Source organism: Enoplosus armatus, chromosome 1, assembly GCF_043641665.1.
Source record: "Enoplosus armatus isolate fEnoArm2 chromosome 1, fEnoArm2.hap1, whole genome shotgun sequence".
NCBI classification, from domain to species: Eukaryota; Metazoa; Chordata; class Actinopteri; order Centrarchiformes; family Enoplosidae; genus Enoplosus; species Enoplosus armatus.
The window spans coordinates 14,771,690-14,791,441 of NC_092180.1; the positions used below are offsets into that span (position 1 = coordinate 14,771,690).

Consider the following 19,752-nt stretch of genomic DNA (forward strand, 5'->3'; position numbering starts at 1 on the left):
TCTGTTTCACTGTCATTTCTGTAACCAGCTAAGCCTTCTCCAGTGTGTTGTAGATCTGTGTAAGTGGACTGTGACAAAGACAAAAAGACGACACCAAGATTAGAAAACCTCTTTTCTAACCCCTGAGTAAATCTCGATGTTTCCTCAAAGCTAGGTTGCACACGACAACAAGCTTTCATTTAACTCAAAGATTTTCATGACATAAAAACATGCCAATGGGCTCAAAGATGGCATCAGACTGATGATTAGTCATAACCAAGCATATTCACAGGATCCAGTCATGCTTTGGTGCTCAGTCTGTGGAAATGTAAAAAAGGACTACAGTCATTGTCGGGTGGCTGCCAATCTTTGAAAAGATTTCTAATATAGTCACCGAGTTACTTCAAGCGTTTCACTAGCTCCCAAACTGAATCACATGGCTAATCCCTTTAATGCAAACAGCACTAATATTAACAAAGTAGCATGTCTTTTTTTTTCCACGTCTGCAGAGGAAGGCCTCACATGAGAGCCCCTGCAAACCACTTTAACACTACTCCACTTTATAGAAAGAAAAAGACAAACAGACTAGAGGTAGCACACAGAGAGGCATCACAGTTGAGCACTCAGTTAAGCACAGGGTCACAGAGGAGCTAAATCCACATGGAGCCAGCACGGGGGAGCTGCAGTGGCACCACGCTTTGTCACCAGTGGAAAGAGCTCACTGTGAAACTTACGGAGGTGCCTTGCGAACCCCTAACAAACCCATAAAGAGTTAAATTTGGCCTGATTTGTACAGTCCTGGAGGTGCAAATTGAGAACAGAGGGCATTGGTAGGGGAGGGGTTGTTTGGCAGGGGGTCAGGTTAAGCAGGGCTGACCACGCTCCTGCTCCAGACATTAAAATGTCAGCTCCAATCAGGACGAGGGCAGTTGAGCTGATTACCCAGTGGGGGATCTGGCTTTGGACAGAGCAGCCAGCGAGATCTCCCAGAGACACCGGGATCAGCCAGGGAGGCCCTATTAGGGTCCAGTCACAGTCAATCCTATTAAACACATCCGCCAATAAACAAAGGGAATGTTAAACAAAAGGAACCTCCCATTCCCTGACATTAACCTCTCAGTCATGGCACTGTCCTCACCAATTCCTCCTCCCTCTCAACTCCACTCCTACTTCCCCTGAACTCATCTCGAGTAAAACAAGGACGGTCATCTGTGGTCACCTTAACATTTCAACAATGTGGTTGATCTTTTGATTGATCACATCTAATAGGACAATTATGCCAATAAAACTAAGTGTTCTCTAAGTCATGGGAGCAAGCAAGGAACAAAGCAAAGGAGCCAAACGTTATCCTAAACCCAACAGCATCTGTCAAAACTACTAATATCAGATTGCAAAAGTTTTAAGCACCTGCCCTTTATTGTAAAAAAAAAAAAATCTCAGCTGCATTGCATTTAGCATGGATGGAAAGAAACAAGTATATAGCAGCTAATACAACTAAACTAGGTATAATTGCCATTCACTGGGAATGACTTAACATTTGTAACTGTGATGGTTGAAGACTCAATTTTCATGCAAGCATAAGAGCAGCTAACACAGGGCTTGTGCCACAGTTATAAAGTACATACAGTACAGAATGTAAACATGGATTAAGTAGACACAAGTATCCTCTCAGCCTAATGATTAAGAGGATAAACATAATTGATTATAAGTATTTTCCACTTTTAAAATTACTCAATAAGCACCAGAGAGGTGAAACAAGTGGCTGTTTGCGCACTGGAGAGCTGCTGCAGAGGGGCCCAAACCGGCTTTCTACCTCAAGGTGTTTTATGTTTACGTGTGTGTGAGAGAGAAACCGAGAGAGAGGGGGACAGATGGAGGGTTGGGGAGGCTTAGTCAGACGCAGTCGTTCTCGTCACGGCCAATTAGGACTCCATAAATCTGATCAATCGCCTTCTCTTAAGAATCCTACACCCTGACACCATCACCGGCACCATGACTAACATCCAACTACTGTATCCTGTTTTTCCATGTCAAGGATGATGAAAAAAATGACCGAAACATTGAAAAAGCTGGGAATGAAAGAGAGATAACATTTTTTTTTTTTTGTCATTACATACAGTCTAACATGGCAAATTGGACACTGGTGTCCGAGCATAGAGGCGCACATGTGAGACACACGGATATACAACATGAGCAGGTGATCTGAACCAGTGACCAAAACACTGGGTCCTGATGGAGCAGAGTACAGGACTATTACAGGAACAATATACTGTCGAGAAGTAGAGAAAAGGGCAGTCCCTGGTGAGATATGTTATGGATATCAGAAATATTTGACAACAACTAGAGGTGAGGTCTAGTTTTACGTTCTCACGTTATACCTGTGGGGGCAATTGATATAGCACAGAAAAAATACAATCACAAAAAGTAGTAAAAAATATGTTTTCTTCTCTTTTATAATGGCCAGTTTCATCACGAGGCCCTGTATGACTGTAGTCAAACTTTTAAGAGTGATAATGCTTTAAAAATACCTAAAACCCAGTTTATTTCTGTATTTAATCCTCTGTGGCTGGTTACATTAACAATGCTTGTCCCATTCACAAGTAGTCCTCTGCAGAGACCCAATCTGTCAGTGACCTTAATGTCTGTCAGGAGTCTGCATGTTACCCTGACCTCTTCTGCCTGGTCATTAGACACAGAGCCCCCATCCACACCAAACCTCCTCTGACAGATACACAGGGTGGGCTCTTGTATGAAAGTACAAAAGGCAGAGAAGGAGCGTCGAAAAAAAAAACCTAAGAGTCAATTAGGTGATTATTAATTCATGCCCCTTTTCCGTAAACCAGAGGCTTTTGCGCTGTCGAGTCCCGTAAGTGAATTGGACTTTGGCACCTTGTCTCACCTCCCATAGCTGGACTGTATTATTCAAGCAGCAAAGGGGCTGTCAGCACACTGCAACGGTCTCTGGAACAATCACAGCCTTGTTGTGCTTTTAAGGGGGAAAAAAAGATGGCTGCTGGACAGAGTGACTGACACAGCACAGACTGAATTAACCACAACAGGTCATCTGCCATTGAGATCTTCCAGTAGTGCAATCACAGCTGCCATTAAACTGCTTTGTCCTTAGGAGAGGTTATCCATATTCTGAAGAGTTACAGTAAACAATATGTAAGGAAAATGGAAGATGGGAAAAAGATTCCTGGTGTTTTGGAGGGGAATTCCCCTCCTACTGACTGACATGGGGTCCTCATCATCTCCGGAGCCTCTCATTACTACAGTTCCTGTCTCGCCGTGGCAGCTTCAGGCCTCCGGTAGTAAAAGACATAACCTATCATCCAGTCCGTCCACGCCAGCGAGGCTGCATAACTTTACTGTCGCTTTGCCCAGAACAGCCACAGTCTGCCAATCACTTTAAACTTAAGCTCAGCCTACAATTCCTCTGCATAGTGAAACTGAAGGATCTTCAGTGATTCAACTTTCTGAAAAGTGTGTCCTCTGATCCCCAACTCCCTAAAACCTTTCACCTTCACACTGTAGAGGGCTTCTGCTGCCCCTCTGCTCCTTGCAATGTCGAAAATCATAACCTCTATTCCCTCTGCAAGTTGGCCATTAATATGGAGATGATTCAACTCCCCCAGTGCTACCAGTCATTCTTTTTTAATGCTATGCTAACAATACCTGAATATTGTCATTTCTTTTTTCCCATTTCTATCCAGGTTTTCCATCTACAGCCTGTGTCAGAGCCCAGAGCAATAAAGGGCAGTGTTCCATTTCATCTTATATTTCTCAGGTAATTCATCTGAATTCCTCATCAAAACAAAACAAAACAAGACACTGAAACCTTGAACTGACAACCTGATTTTGAAGTGACATATGAAATACTTACTATTATTTATGAAGTCCAAATCTGCATTTATAGAACAAAACAATAAACAGTACAAAGTGTTTTATGCAGCCTAACGACATGAGTGCTAGAAAGTCAAATCCAAGATGAAGAAATTGAGAGGAGATATTAATTAGCAGAAGCGTTATTAATCTTCAGGCCACCGAACAACAGCAAGACATGGCGTTCACCTTTACAGGACACAGCACTGGTACTAGGCCATTAGACAGCCCGTGGTAAAACTCATAAACACTGAGCTTTCAGGGAGTTGGCTCACAAACAAGGACAATTTATGGCCTATTATCTTCAAAGACAAAAGGAATTACAATTTGAGGGATGACAAGCACTCAAAGGACATGATATGAATATGTAAACATTTTCACTGCTCTGTCTCCTGATTTCTCAGACTACTCAGGGTTTAAAAGCACTAACAAATCACCACTTCGCTGAATGTCTCCCAGTTTAAAGTAACAATAACATAAACTTGAATAATTTGATTGTAACTAACCATAAGCATGCAATTTCGACTTCACCCACAGCTCACATTAAATCTACATATCTGCACTGTTATATGGAGAACAATCCATAACGTTTGGTGTGTCTGTGCCTGAATGAGCAACACCAGTAGACTAACAGCACAATAAAATATGAGCAGACTGCAATGCCACCGTGCTGAGTCTAGGGGATGCTAATCATCATGTTCATTATACAGACTAAACGCAGCATCTAGAGAGTACAACACAGCATCTGCTTCTCCTACACACAACACACCTGAATGTGCACATGTGTGGAGCACATTTATAAAAACACGCAGGTGGATGTCGAGTCAAAAACACACACAGGCACACACGTAGAATTATATAAGCAGCACCCAGCTGCTCAGTCCTCATCTAAACAGTTTCTCAGGTATAATGTCAACATTTAACTGAAAATATTTTGGAGTATTTTTTTTTTAGCTGGCCTGTGTGAAAACCTTCTGTAGAAGCCTCATAAGAAAGAAACACAGAGCAGGTTTGGAGCATCCCGAGAGAGGCTGATTCTAGTACAGTCAAGTAAATATGTTAAAACATCTGTTAGGAAATGTCTAGTTTTAACATATCATAATTTGTTACTACCTCATTATAATTATAATAATTTACAATTGTTCTTACAAGTCTACAGTACATGCTTTTAACCTCATCAGTCGGCGTTCAGTCTAAAATGCATGAAGGTTTAATTGTGTGTAAATATAGATTTCACCTATTTCGATTTTACGTGAGAGATAAAAGCAATGTTTTCGGGCATAATGAAGTAGGCAAATACCATAATATGCACTATTTTTTTTACACAGGCAGTGTAAAAACATTGTGCAGCTGCTAATCAAATGCTAAATTGGATCCCGCTCCACAAAACTATGTCAAAATTCTCCAACACACTTGTACCTAAACCACACTAACATCCAAGCTAACATAGACAAAGTCCAGCATTGCAAGTGATACTAAAAAAGGGATGCACTGCATACAAACATGTACACTAAATATTTGATTCCATGTTTGAATAAAGAAAGACTGGGTGATGGCATCTAAAAAACACAGTAATTATAATTATAAATAACATTTTCCCCAATTTTCCAAAACATACAGTAATTATACCAAAATATTCAAACCCTAGTCTTATTCTCTGTTATTCTGACTAGCTTTGCATGTCTTGCATTGTTTGATTACTAGGAACTTTGCAGATGGCAGAAAAAAATATCACCAAAAAGACACAGATTCACAACTTCATTTACGTACAGACCTGCTAAATGACAAAGAACCTGTTTGAAGCAAATGGACATGTTCGAGTGAGATATTAACATTATAAAATATCAAAAACTGTTAGTATGTTTAAATAATTATATTTTCTAAAGTACATTAGACTTTTCAAACAGTGGGTTAGAGAAACATTGCCATTCAGAATATATATCATTGTTTGTTAAATGTTTTCAGTAAGTAGTGTAGTTTGTTTTTGTCCCCTGATAGGTCTGTCTGTATCGGTTTTACTGGTCTCAGAATCTGGAAGACCCAGGCTGGAAAATTATTTCTCACCCCCCCATGCTCCAGCTCCCATAAATTGAATGTAAGGAAAGAAGTATGAAAAGAATTATTTATCAAGCTCAATTTCAGAGGACTACCACCTTCCCCAGCCCTAGAATGGAGAGACTATTTCTCTCTCCCTCTTCCCCATCTCCCCACATAGCCCCCCCGACTTTCAATACAACCTTTCCCATACATTTATGTTAAATATGTCAAATCATATTGTGTCCAAGTCTGCAGATGTATTAACAATTCCCCTTCCTTCCTCCTCCTTTCTGCTCTCTTCACCTTCCTATCTCCCCTACACTCACCACCCTGCCTTCCTCCTTGCTGCATTCCCATACATTCAGCTGCTGCATAAATACACCACCTGCTTTAATGAAGGTAAGGATCCTGTTCCTATGCAGAAGCTCTTTCCTTTAGCCGGTGCGGTCTCAGCTAGGTGAAGAACGTGTGAGGAGAGGGGAAAGACGCTCATGGCTACCCATTTATACATATTTCATACCGAGCATTAAAAATGACCCTTTGAATTACTAATCATGCAGGATGATTTAATTGCAGCTACCGCCAACATGAAACTCATTGTCCAAAAGATTTTAGTATTCCTCTTTAATTACTTTTACTGTTCATATGTATTCTCTTCTCTCAGGATATAAACGTATGATAATATACTGTATAATCACAAAAAGTTGGACCACATATTACCTGCAGTGTTGGGAGCATATGACATTTACATATGTCTGAATGCCTGTACATGTACATACCTGTATTATCTTTGAGATAAATAAAAAACAACAGAATAATGAAGGCATCTTTCAAGAGATGACAAGCTGAATACATATGCATTTTACAAAGGCTTCTGATGTACCTCTAAATGATTTTAATGAATACTGAGGAGATGTGGAACACGAAAGAGAAAACAAGATTGACAGTGGCTTTAAAAAGGAGGAAGCCTTTTTTCTGTGTTCGCTAATGCTGTCTGTCTGACAGTGACTGTCATTTGTAAAGGAACAATGTTGTGCTCTGCTCCAACAGCTATATGACAACGATGAGAAGAAATACTTCAGTAGTTCTAATGATGGACCTAAGAAACAGCTCAGCCTCAGACAGTGGGAGACTGAGCACCTTTCAGATAAATAACAGGTTGGCCAAGATGCTCATACATCATATTCTATCGTACACACCATCTGTGTGCCTACTGTACAAACAGCTTCAGACAATCACCAGCCCAAACAAGTGCTCCTCTGTTTACCAAATGCATTCTGAGGTCTTCCTCGCTTTCCCCCCTACAAGATAGGTTTTCTGCACTTGCTTTGAATAGGCATTGTATTCATCAATCATGAAAAAAAAGTTTGAAGTACAAAAAGGGACCCTTCCATTAAACTACAGCTGTCTACCTTTCGCTGACAACACAGGCTTGAACCCACCACCCCAACCTACCCACCCACCTTTTCACTGACATCAAACAGAACCTCAGACCTGGTTCTCTAATGCACATGCTATTTTTAACTAAGCGTTTCTAATAAGCTGCTGGGAAGCTGTAAATTTTTCATATGCAAGCACATATTTCCTTTGTGAAAACACAGAAACACACTTATTTGGTGATTAGCGACTGACAGAGGGGAGGAAAGGAACTGAATATGCTTGTATCAAATTGCATGCCTTTCAAAAAGGAGGAATCCTAATGCGAGGAGTCGTCTTCCTGTGCACCACAGGTATGAGTGAATTATTAATCGGCCAGCTCATTTTAATGCTTTTTAAAGTGCTTTATTTTGATGTGCTAAAACATACTTTTAGCCATATTCAGTCAGGCATGCATATCATTATTTCTTCCATCAAAGAAGAGTGTCGCCCTTTCAAAGAGCACAAACAACTCAGCCTCATTTAAAATAGAAGTTCGAATATCAAAGACATTTTACAAAGGCTGGGCTTCAAACACTGTGATGAAGTTTTTTTTTTTGCTACACTTTATAAAAAACTTAGGTATGCAAAAGGTCTGAATTGTTTTCCAGCTTTTAACCTGACTAGTGTAAATCAAAACATCCTGCAGTAACACAAGAAGTTAGACAAGTGAGAAGCAGCTATCCAGGCCTGTTACTGTTCAGTGTCATCATTATCAGAAATCTCTTCTATTGAATAAGCGATGTCTTAACTGCCAACATTGTTTTTCTAACACAGGCGTACAAAGTAAATTGTGCATAAGAAAGAAAAATGAAACTATATTTCATTTACACTGACATTTCAGAAATCTGAACACAATCAGTAAACAAATGCTTTGTATATAATTAAACGCAGTGATGCACATACACTTGCTTTAAACTTGTGTCTGATCAAACTTGTGTCGTTAGAGACCATGTTTCATTCATGTCGAGAAGATAAAGCTGGATAGCACAATTTGAAAGGTGGCTGTACAATCTCTGTGTTAAAAGTGTCAACATCTTTCACACGTCTGACAATCTATGGAAAAATGATTTTTTTACCAATGTCTCGACACAGAGTGTCAGTGTTATTTAATTAGCACCTATACTGGTTCTACTTTTAATACCAGTTTACTTCAATACAAAAACTTCTTCTTCTAGCTACAGTGCCACCAACAATAGAAACACAACAGTCATCTTTCATTGTAAACAGTCCTTCTGTTAAAACAATACAGGGCCTTCCAGACAGACACCAGTCACACCAAAACTCAAACCTTACTCAAGGTTTAGATGTTTAAAACTGATTTTCACCATGTGGTGTAGCGATTGTCATAATCAAACAGAAAAAGAAAATCCACACATGCTTGCTGCCATGGAGGGTTGACAATGTATCAATGCTGAACCATTCAAACGTCAAACATCTCACCATTTGGAAACATTTGTAAGATTAGAAGAAATGCTCAAAACACTTTTTTGTTTTTAGGAAACACAACCTGCCCTTGACCAGAGATTGTTTAGGCCTAAAGCTCCTCCCCTCACCCTAAGCCCAACCCCCCGCATAGGATTCACCACCTACACCTGTCAATAAAGAGGCGCACAGATAAAAAACATCCTGATCTGATAACATTTAACACAGGTAAGTGCTGTCTGTGTTCCTGTGAGTGTGCAGCAAAGTTGAGAAGGGGACAGTGCTATCATATGTGTGTACGCACATGGCTCAGCTGGAGTTACGCATACAGACCCCTCTCTTCACATCAGCTATTGAGCAAAGACAAAACATGGGTCACATGTCACCTCAACATATTTCCTAAATTGACAGTTTATCCTAACTGCATCTGATGGGATTTAATGCCTGGAAATCTGCAGCCTTTGAAAACTAGAAGTGGATTTAGGGAGTTTAAGAGAGAGAGAGAGTGTTTAATGCTTAAAAAGGCTCTCAATATTTTGTTAGAATATGTTTAATATAAGTAGACAAAAGGCCTGTTGTTCACCACCATTCAGGTGCAGGCCCACATGTTCCCTGTGAATAGTATTCCCTAAATGTGTGTGGTGTAAATATTGGCCTTACCTGTCCCTTTGGTGAGCTCCTTCTCCCCCCCACTTTCTCTGTCTTTGGTTTGGTCCTCCTGGTCTGTGGTGGTCTCACTAGCAGCCTCCACATCCTCACTCAGCTCTCCTGAAGGGGGAGGGAGGACGGGATATGTAAATTACCACGCCATCAGAATTGGTGGAAGCACTTAAAGGGACGGCAGCGTTTTTTTCTATAGGAGCTTGCAACAATTACATACAGTATGCTGACACACAGTTGCAAGGTTAGCAGACAAAGAGGGCAGAATCTGCTTTCTGTCCTGTGCTGTCTGATAATAACTGTGAAATTTATTTTGACAAGAATTATAAAATCAGAGTTGATTTATAGGGCAAGAGGAAGGCAAATATTTTGTATTATTGTTATTATTATTATTATTATTAGTATTTAATTTGCATTGTATATTGTATTGAGAGCTAATTTAATACATTTCTCCATGTATTCAAGACCATGACACAAATATGGTTTCCCCTGTTTAATGTGGACATACTGTAAAACTGCGGGAAAAAAAAGCACACATGTGGTCTGAAGTGGGCAGATGGAAAAATAATTTTGTGAGCAGTATTCTTCAAGAGAAAGACTTTATACTAAACAGGCCCCCATTCTCTTTCTCTCTCACACACACACACACACACACACACACACACACACACACACACACATTATTGTCCCCTGCTGCAATCTGCTAGGTCACTTACCAATATAAGCCTCATGTCACTTCTTCTATTGTACTATTGTGAAAAAAAAAAAAAGAAATCATAAATATTTAAACTTTCAGAGCCACAATTCATTTTATTTTTATGCCAAGTCAAAGGCAGAAATCCCCTGTAACCACCTTAAAAGCCTCAGCTCGATAGATCAGGCCATTTAGGAGCATCGAAGTCCAAACAATGGATATCCGATAATGCCATTTGTAAGTAACACACAGAGGAAAAGATAGCAAAAACAGATAATAAAAAGGACATCAATCTTGTTTATTTCCCTCTAGTGCCCCCTGAACATCCCCTTTGCCTGTTAAGTTTGTTTAAAAGTAGTGGGACTTGCATGCAATAGCATTGATTTGACAACAGTAAACTAGGCCACAGTCAATAGGCCCTATCAGTTATTACACAAGTCAGCTATTTCTCAGCAAATGTACTTAAATGCTCTTTTCAAAATGCTTTCATGCTCAGGTCTCTACTCTATGAGCTATTGATATATTGACAATGCTACAACAGCTACTGAAATATCCTGTTCAAGTATTCAGCCCTGCAGTCATCACACATCCAATCTTAGCTCACCACATGACTACCCACAGCCAAAACCACTTTTATGATGTTACATTATCCCCAACACTCACTGTTTATCCTGTCAGTTATGAAACATATGCATACACTGTATACAGGGTTGACATCGTGTTCTCAAACTCTGGTATGTGTCATTATCACAGATACACTTTGGACACATCTCTGAACCACATGGCTATTCTCACGGTTCCTTTCCTGATGACAGGTCTTACTCACAGAATATTCACAAACATCTCACTTTTTCTCTTGAAAAGGTAAATAGAGATGTCCTTGTGCAAATATGTCATGTTTATAAATGAAAAACACATTAAAGGAAATTACTGTTAATAACTTTTTGTTTGACATTTCATTCTCTCTGCTGTGTATGTGAGAGAAAATCTTTTTCTCTGTAGGCTAAAAAAAAAGGTTAGATATTTAACAGTGTCCACAATGTATTTTGTTATTTTTAAGGCAATAAAAAACTCACTTGCTGTTTAAAGGGTGACTGAATACACACTATAGCTGCAAAATCATAGGAGGTGTTATTACCATAACAATAATTGTATTATTCTAAACGCAACTGCGTGCTTATACATATGGGGTTATTCGGTTTAAAAAAATCAAGTCAATGGAAAAAAACCCTTTGTATTACTGGCAGGACAGGAGCAATATCTTCCATTTCCTGCTTGCTGATACAAATGCTGTAGGAAACAGCTGTCTGAGCAGAATGATTGGTGTGTGGATTGTGTTGTTGCACATTATTGCTAAAAGCTGATCCTGTGATCCAGTGATCCCGTGTTTAAATAAAGATATTTAAAAGGGATGACTGGCTCCTAGTAAAAAGCGTACTTAAGTGTTCCCTGGATCCCACACACATGAATACGTTGTATTCTTTTATTTTTAACCATGTTTCTATTATGTTTCCAAGGCAACCTATGAATTCCATCTAGCGCAGCCCATCCCGTGCTGGTGAGGCGGTTCTTAAACATTCCCAGAAAACCAGAGATCTCCTGCCGAGTCCCCAAATCCCGTCTAACTCCTGCCTGCATAAATCTCCACAACTCGGCGAGCATTAGGATACTGTACAGCTGCATAGGTGCTCAGATTACAAAATAATCCCCAGGTAAATTTTTTCACCTTTAAAAAACGGGGCATGGTGTCATTTCTTAGCTATGTGACACTTGTAGTGAGACTAATTCCCCACCTACACATTAATACACACTTTGTGCTTAAACATTACTCTGATAGGCAGCAGGCATTCTAATGCTATTCAGCTTCCCTGTACCCACCCCCAACTTCCTGTACACATACTGTATACACGCTCACATGTGCACTGATATTTTTCCGTCCTCGTGTTTTCAATACTTCTTTATTTAGATGTTTAATCAACGTATATGACACTTTAAGCACACACAACACAGAGCCACGTCCATAATTTATGCAGAAATGCAGACATTTAATTCCAGGAGCAGTGTTACATCTTTAAGTGGCAAATGGCTTTGCCTATTCCTCGTCTCATCTCCAACGGTATTACAGAATGATTAAAGCCAGGCCGACCATAATTAATGAAAGGTCATGAGTGGCCTAAGAGTAGGATGCAAATGGAAGAGACACTAAAACTGTAGCCATAGATTAACTCTGAAAATAAATGAGAAGAAACACTCAAAGCTATGGCAGCAGGCCATTTCTAACCCAAATCTGAGAGATGTAAAGGACAATAGCCTGAAGGTTGTCTTCTAATTAATTGTCTTCATTAACCATCCTAATACAATGATATGAAACAGTTCCATTAATCTAATCATGCAAGCTGAATAAGCCCATTGCCGACACAGAGATTACACTCATTTGTTCTGAGCATATAAATATCAGCTTTGCTCTGCCAGTCACTCAGTGGGGACAGTCCATGGGCTCTCTGTTCCAGCATCTCTCAGACAGAAACGCACAGACATACGCACACACACACACACACACACACACACACACACACGCACACACGCACACACACACACACACACGCACACACGCACACACGCACACACACACACACACTCACACACTCACTCACTCACTCACTCACACTCACACACACACACACACCATGCAGGCGCTTAGCAGTCTTCCCCTCTTGTGTTTTGCCAGTGAGTGCAGGGGCTTAATCAGACCCATAGGTGTCACTCTATACAAGCTGGGAGAGAGCAACTTGCTCACACACATTAATGAGGTGCGGGGGGGAAGGGGCCGAGCAGCAGCAACAGACAGAAACACACGGGGAAGGGGAAAAGGGAAGAAATATGTGGAGATGACAAAAGCAGATGCTATGCAAGAGGCGTCCGGTGAAGATGAGACACTGAAAACGGCAAGATTACCTTCAGATGAGAGAGAGCAGCCTTCCTTTCCCCTGAAGAGCAGTGATTACACTAATGCTAATCAGACTGACAAGCACAAACGGCCTAATAAATAATTGATGGTAACCACTGCACTTTCCAGTATTCCTTCCCAGACTGTAGAGAAGAGCAGCAGCAAGTAATAATAGTCACTCTAGATATCTTTCACTAGGTCAGGCTCCTCCTCCATCCTCGGCCTCAGCAGAATACACTGCTATGATGATAACTGCCTTTCTTAAAGTACAGAATTCCAGTCCTACCTGAGAATGGCTCCAGTGTTCCTCAGACAGCAGTGACAGTCTGCTCGTTTTTGTTGCATATACAGTATCTCAGTCAACAGCACTGTCTTGTCTATCGCTCTTGGCTTTCGTAAGTCCTGGAGAACCAGCGCGGGGGCTGAGCTGAGCTTCTCCCTCTCCCCGGCTCTCGAGTACTGGGAGCGAGGGTTGAGCTCTGCTTCTCTCTGGGCTCTTGTGTGGAGCTGTGTGTCTAAGCTCTCATTACTCTCATTATGATTATTGAGGCTGTTGTTATCATTTTAACCAGGTGTCACAGGACCGCACTGTAAATCAGAGAGGTGTGCTTCCCCCGCTTTATCCAGGGCTGGACAGCTTCCTTTTCTTTAACGCTGCACTGTCGGATAAAAAGCAATCTTATTTCACACTTCACAGACTCTATCTTTCTCCCCTACTTTTTCTTTTAAAAATCCCCCTCTTGCTCCCCCCATCATCCCTTGCACCCCTTCCTTATATCAAAGTTGGCCTGACTCTGGACTAGAGGGTGCAAAATGAAAGTGACAGGAGGGTACCATGGGACAATGAGACACAGGACCCATGCTGAGGGCTTTCATGCATTGTCCGCTCCTCATATCAGCACCTCTGCGCCCCATACGCAAGACCCCCCTTTTAAAGCACAACACTCAGGAAAACACTCCCACCCCTCGTAACCCCCCTCCGACACACACTCACAGAAGCGCCCTCCTTATGTCCTCACAAGCTACCACGCATAAAACCACAACACAGCAAAACATGCCCACAATCTAGCCAGAGACAAGAGGGGCATGGTATTATCAGTGACCATACTGGCCACTGCACCACAAAGCATAAAGTTGAGTTAAAATGTGGACACATTGTTATGCTGTGCAAAAAAAAAAGCTTTTTAAATGACTTGCAAAGCACTGATATAGATATGTATGTATTGATATAGATATGTACCTTAAGTTTTCCAGCTGTATTCATTTATATGTACTTCAACTTTAAATATGAAAAAAGCAAACAGTTATATTCAAAATGAATGAAAATGTAGTAAAATACACATATTTGCACATCAGAATCAATGTAGTGAAATGTCAGAAACATATCAAACACGAGACCTGCCACACACACACACACACACACGCGCGCACACACACACACACACACACACACACACAATGAAAGTGTATCCGTCTCTGTACTCTTCTTTTCTCACTCGTGCTCTCACTCCCTCTCTCCCACACACTTTCACATTTTCAAAAGCAAAGAAGAGCAAGCTACCTCAGCGCTGCTGGTCGGAGTTACGTGTTAGATTCCTGACCTGTCTATGGGGGGACTCGCTGGCCTCTCCCTGCTGGCCCTGCTGTGACCTCAGGATCTAAATGTGAATGAATACTTTGTGTCTCCATGGGGCTGAGGGCAGGAGGGGAGAGGATGGGAGGCAGGGGGGGGGGGGTTAGCAGAGTAGGAGGTGCAGGAGATGGAGGAGGGGTACGGGGTTAGGGCAGCTAATAACTAAAAAAACTTTAAACGGCAAGTTAATCACAAACAGCAGTGATAGCTCACACTGCCTTAGAACAATATCGGCAACCCCTCCTCCACCGCTCCACTGCTCTCCCAGTGGTGCCTGCTCATCAAACCAGCCCCATAGGTCTTCCACACAACACTTAATTTGATCCCCCTTGCCTTTCAAAGTCACTGGCCATTTTAAAGGACACTCAGTGTAGTCAGGTCAAAAGAGTCACACATAGAAGTCATGTTTTTTTTAGCATTCTTTAACAGAAAAAAATATATTTAAACACACTGGACTGCTTTTTTGTGCTCTTGATACTTAGTAAGTTAGGAGCTGTCATTGAGCACCACGTAATGTATTAAATACTTTCCCTAAAGTGTTATCTCGTGGGAAATGATACTAATTAGAAATACTTCTCGTGATAATGGCATGTTTAGATACATTACAAATAAAGTGGATAAAGTGAGTGCTGCTCTAGTTCTTCTCTCTTTGTGTTTTACTTGAGTGATGAAAGAGAGGAGGATCTAGGTTAATGTGGCTACACAGGGAGTGAACATTCAGGGACTGCTCACTCCTCTGCCCCAGCTGACACACACGCACACACACACACACACACACACACACACACACACACACACACACACACGCACACACACACACCACACTGACTTCCTTGAATGTCCAAGATGATGGCCACTCACTAACACATATTATCTCCACAATGGAAGATGCAGGCTGTACTTTTCCCTGCTAGGATGGTGGGCTAAAAGCCTGGATAGGGGGCAAAAACATCACTGGGCAGTGCTCTTCCATCTACTCTGCCTGAGGGACATTGTCCTGCACAAAGAGTCACTCTGCCTCTCTGCCACCCCCCGTCATGCATTTATGCTTGTCGTCTTCCACTGCTGCCGCCTCTTAAATCAACCTCCTTTTATTAATGCATCTTTTTTCTTTTTCCTCCAGCACACACTACAATGCCTTCACCTATTTGCAGCTATTCAAAGGGACCAAACAGAATTGGGATGGGTTGACAGAGTGTGGGGGTGGCTGAAGGGGTGAAAAAAAAAAAAAAGCATCACCACTGTCATGAAGGGCAATCACATCAACTCTGAAATATTCACCAGTGGGTTGGAAAATGCGATGGTACAGTTATGACAGACGAACAGGCGACTCCCCCCACTCTAGCCCCCAGTCCCCCGCCCCTCTCTCCATCAGGGCGGAAGCACGGTGGACACTCTGAATATGTATAACCCGGAAAATGTATTGATTTTTCATTTGGCAAAAAAGGGACACAAAAATCACATAACCTGAAACTGTCACAGCTCTTTTGTTCATAGCTCATCTCTCCTGATGTTTGGCTTTTGCCACAAACTCTCTTTAATTACCAGGTACAACGAGCTTCAGAGCCTTTCTCCACAGAGACACAGCCACATACAGCCTGCTGGGCTTAACAAGACAGCCCACATCTATTATATATGACATACACCCAGCAGCTTTTGTTTCATATCTGACTAATAAGCGCACTGAATATGACTATACCCACAGTTTGTTTTGTTATTATACACAAGATATAGTGCAAAAAGCTTTCTTGAAGAAAACCTTGAAAATTAAAATATAGAGAGCCATATTAAAAATAGCAAGTTCACATTAAAAACTAATGCTGGATAGCCCCAGCAGTTATTTGATGTGCTTTTCTGAAGCGGTTCTGCTTAACATGAAATTCTGTTATCGATCTCAGTTTTCCCAGGTAACAGGCAGGTGCTTGTATGTTTGTCTGAGTGTGCACACTTGTGTATGTGTGTGTGTGTCCATTAACAGGTACTTATCTGTTTATCTCTCCTTTTAGGCACTGCAGACCAGTACAGTGGACTGTCTGAAAAAGATCTCTGCCTGTCGATTTATCGAATGCACCATTTGCATATCTTTGTAGTGCATCCATCTGCCTGTGGACTGTTCTGTGGAGGTATTAGCTCAGAAAATCAATGTTGCCATGGTTGGATATATGTAGCGGTTACCTCGGCGCGTGTTAGGAGTCCGGCTCACAGCTCCCACACGAGTCCTATTTACATGAGTCCTGCCGGCCGAGGCTTTCCTGCCAGTCCTTCAATCTTTGTAAACTTAAAGTACACAAACACATTTCTCAGCATGCCCCTTCAGAGTGGGCTGGTTTGCCGTCCTCCTCGATGGTCATCCTGCCTCCCTGTCTCCGTCCACAGCCCAGAGCCTGACTGGCTGTTTGTTTATGAAAGCGTACGCCCAGATAAAACAGAATCCGACAAGGTTATGAATACCAATTTTGCTAATCAATTTTATTTAAAATATAAAATATAGGGTATCATTGATGTGTGTTTGCTCTCAAAAGTTTAACAGCCTGCTAAGTTCAGATGTTTCAGGATAGTTGAGAGGAGAGGTGGAGGATGGTGGACTGGTGTTTGATCTTATTTATTTATTACACTTACTTTTATTTATTACATCATACAGATAAATATACATGGAGACAGCGTGTGTGGGGACTGTACTATGGATATATATTTTTCTAGTAGAGATTGCAGTGGATACATTGGGCAACTTTTCTCCTAACAACCACCCCGGCTGGTTGCTCATAGCTAATTGCTAAAGAAATCCAATGATTACACTGCACAGGCACTTTAAAACATCCATGAGAGTGCTACCACTTATTGAAAAAAAGAAAAAACTCTTGCTACCTCTATCCATTCAGTTTCTAATACAAATCAAACACAGGGAGCTTTCTTTCACCATTTGTCTTTCTTTCTGTTCCTCTTTGCATAGCCCATCCATTACTTTCACATGAAATATGAAAAGGCAATATCCTCTCTGTGTTTGTACTGAAGCGTAATGCGATTGTGTTGTCATTTATAGGAAATAATCGCAAACCTCTCTTTCATTTTCCAGTTCAAATAACCATGAAAAATTAGCCTTCAATGTCAGGGAGGACAACAAAGGGATGCACACAGACTATTGCTTCACCACCGCGCTTGACATTTCTCCTTAATAGGAAAACGGGTAGTTGTTTCTGTCTTTCTTTTTCAATCTTTTTCTTTTTCTAACCTAAATTTTTCCCTAATTAAAAAGTTCTGCACTCAGATCTTTGTAAATCTTCCGTGCGTCTTTATACAGTGTGGAGGGCCTATATGTGAGGAAGGTTTGGAGGGTTAGAAAACTCCCACGCACACTACACCCTGCTCATTAGCACCCCTACCCCTGTCTGCTAATGGCTACTGTTGGAGGGAGATGTCGCCAGACAACCACTACGGGGCCTAGGTCGCCGTGACTACCGTCCAGCAGCCTGATAGATAAATAATTCAAGAGCTATCAGACTCCCTGGCAGCAGAGCAGTCCCAAAAACACACACTTAGGACACAGCTTGTAAAGGCCTTCCTAACTGATCAGCATTTAGCCCTTACAAATGATGTACAACCAGATGTCTGTACAAGACCCCACACAATTAGCCTTAGCAGTAGTCAGAGGATCCTTTTAATTTAGAGAAATCTTTATTTTCGGTGTGAGCAGCAAAGTAATGGTAATTGCTTTCAGTATTACTGCCATTAAAGGCTTAATAGGCAGGTTGTTTTCCACTGTAATTATGTACAAAATAATCAACCAACTTTGCAGTGCAATAATTGGAGATACATTTAACCAAGTTTATGTTTTGCTCGCAACAATAGGTATAGAGAAAGCGAACAAAACTGAATATCAATACTGCAAGGTGTAATGTACGTATGTGAAAAAATCCTCAATATTATTTTAGTCTGTGAGCAAAAATAGTAGCACAGATCACCTTTATTACTAGTTTATAAACCTCTGATGTATCCATATAGGGTTATCAAGGAAGATATGCCCTGAGGTTATGACTTCATCCAAACTGAAATCTAAAAAAACATTTACTTAGAGAGTCATATATTTTTATATTTCCCCAAAAAGGCTGACACTAAATGCCAATGAAAAGCTACAAACCCTCAAAGACACAGAGACTACCAGCACAGGCCAGCGCCTTTCTCTGGGTTATGAGGCATTTCTCTTTAAAGACTCAGTGTTGTCTTCTTTTTCCTGTGACTTCTACTTGTCATTTTTGGGAGTGAAGAGAGGTAAAATGAAAACTACATGAAAACTAGATAACAAAATCACAACAAGAGGCCTATTTAAATGCAGTGTTATGACTCTCCTAACATAATACTTATTTGGATACTTATAAAAGTGGATTTCATCTGGCAGTATGGCTTGTGATGCATATAATGAAATTTCCTCTCAAAAGGCTAATGAAAAAGACTCATCTCATGCAATTAGCTGTTCCTTTATTCACTTCTTGTAATGTATTAATTTATTATCACATAATTCTGGCAGCATCATCTATTTATTTGATTATGCACACACCTTACAGCCTTAATTACAAAATAGAGTCGGAGCCAGATGATGGGATGCAATGGACCAACACAACCATCATTTAAACTAGTTATCCTTCTAATCTCAGTGGTATATCCAGCTTGTATTAATCTGAGCCCAATCAGTATGCCAAATTGCTTTAGGCTTTCAATTTTACCTGAGATTCAAAAATGACACTTGACAGAGCGGGTCTACACCATTCACCCTACATGAGGGCTCCTTTTCTTGCTGTAAAGTTTATTCATACAACCTACACTCTCAGAGTGGGTCAAATGTTCTCTCTTTCTAACCACTTTGATTACTGTAGATTATTAAAAGATAGAACACAGCTATACAGTTTATGGGCTTGTGCTCTACATGTATGTACGCAAAGTTGGCTTTGTCTTGATTCTTCATGAACATGTCATAATACTGTGAAAGTGGGCTGAAAGCTCCTAGAGGGGTGGAACCGCGCTGCCCGCTGTGCTGCTCTCCAGAGAAAGAGACTTGGAGTGATTACAGTCAAACACTGCTACTCA

General features: G+C 41.0%; 1 protein-coding gene across 1 annotated transcript in view; it reads right to left on the reverse strand.

Annotated features, from left to right (window-relative positions):
• The window catches only part of zfhx3b (zinc finger homeobox 3b), an 87,667-nt gene that overhangs the window by 13,964 nt on the left and 53,951 nt on the right, over positions 1-19,752 (reverse strand). Inside the window, exon 5 of the mRNA XM_070901956.1 lies at positions 9,400-9,507. Coding sequence (XP_070758057.1) covers positions 9,400-9,507 — 108 coding nt within the window. The remainder of the gene's footprint in view (positions 1-9,399; positions 9,508-19,752) is intronic.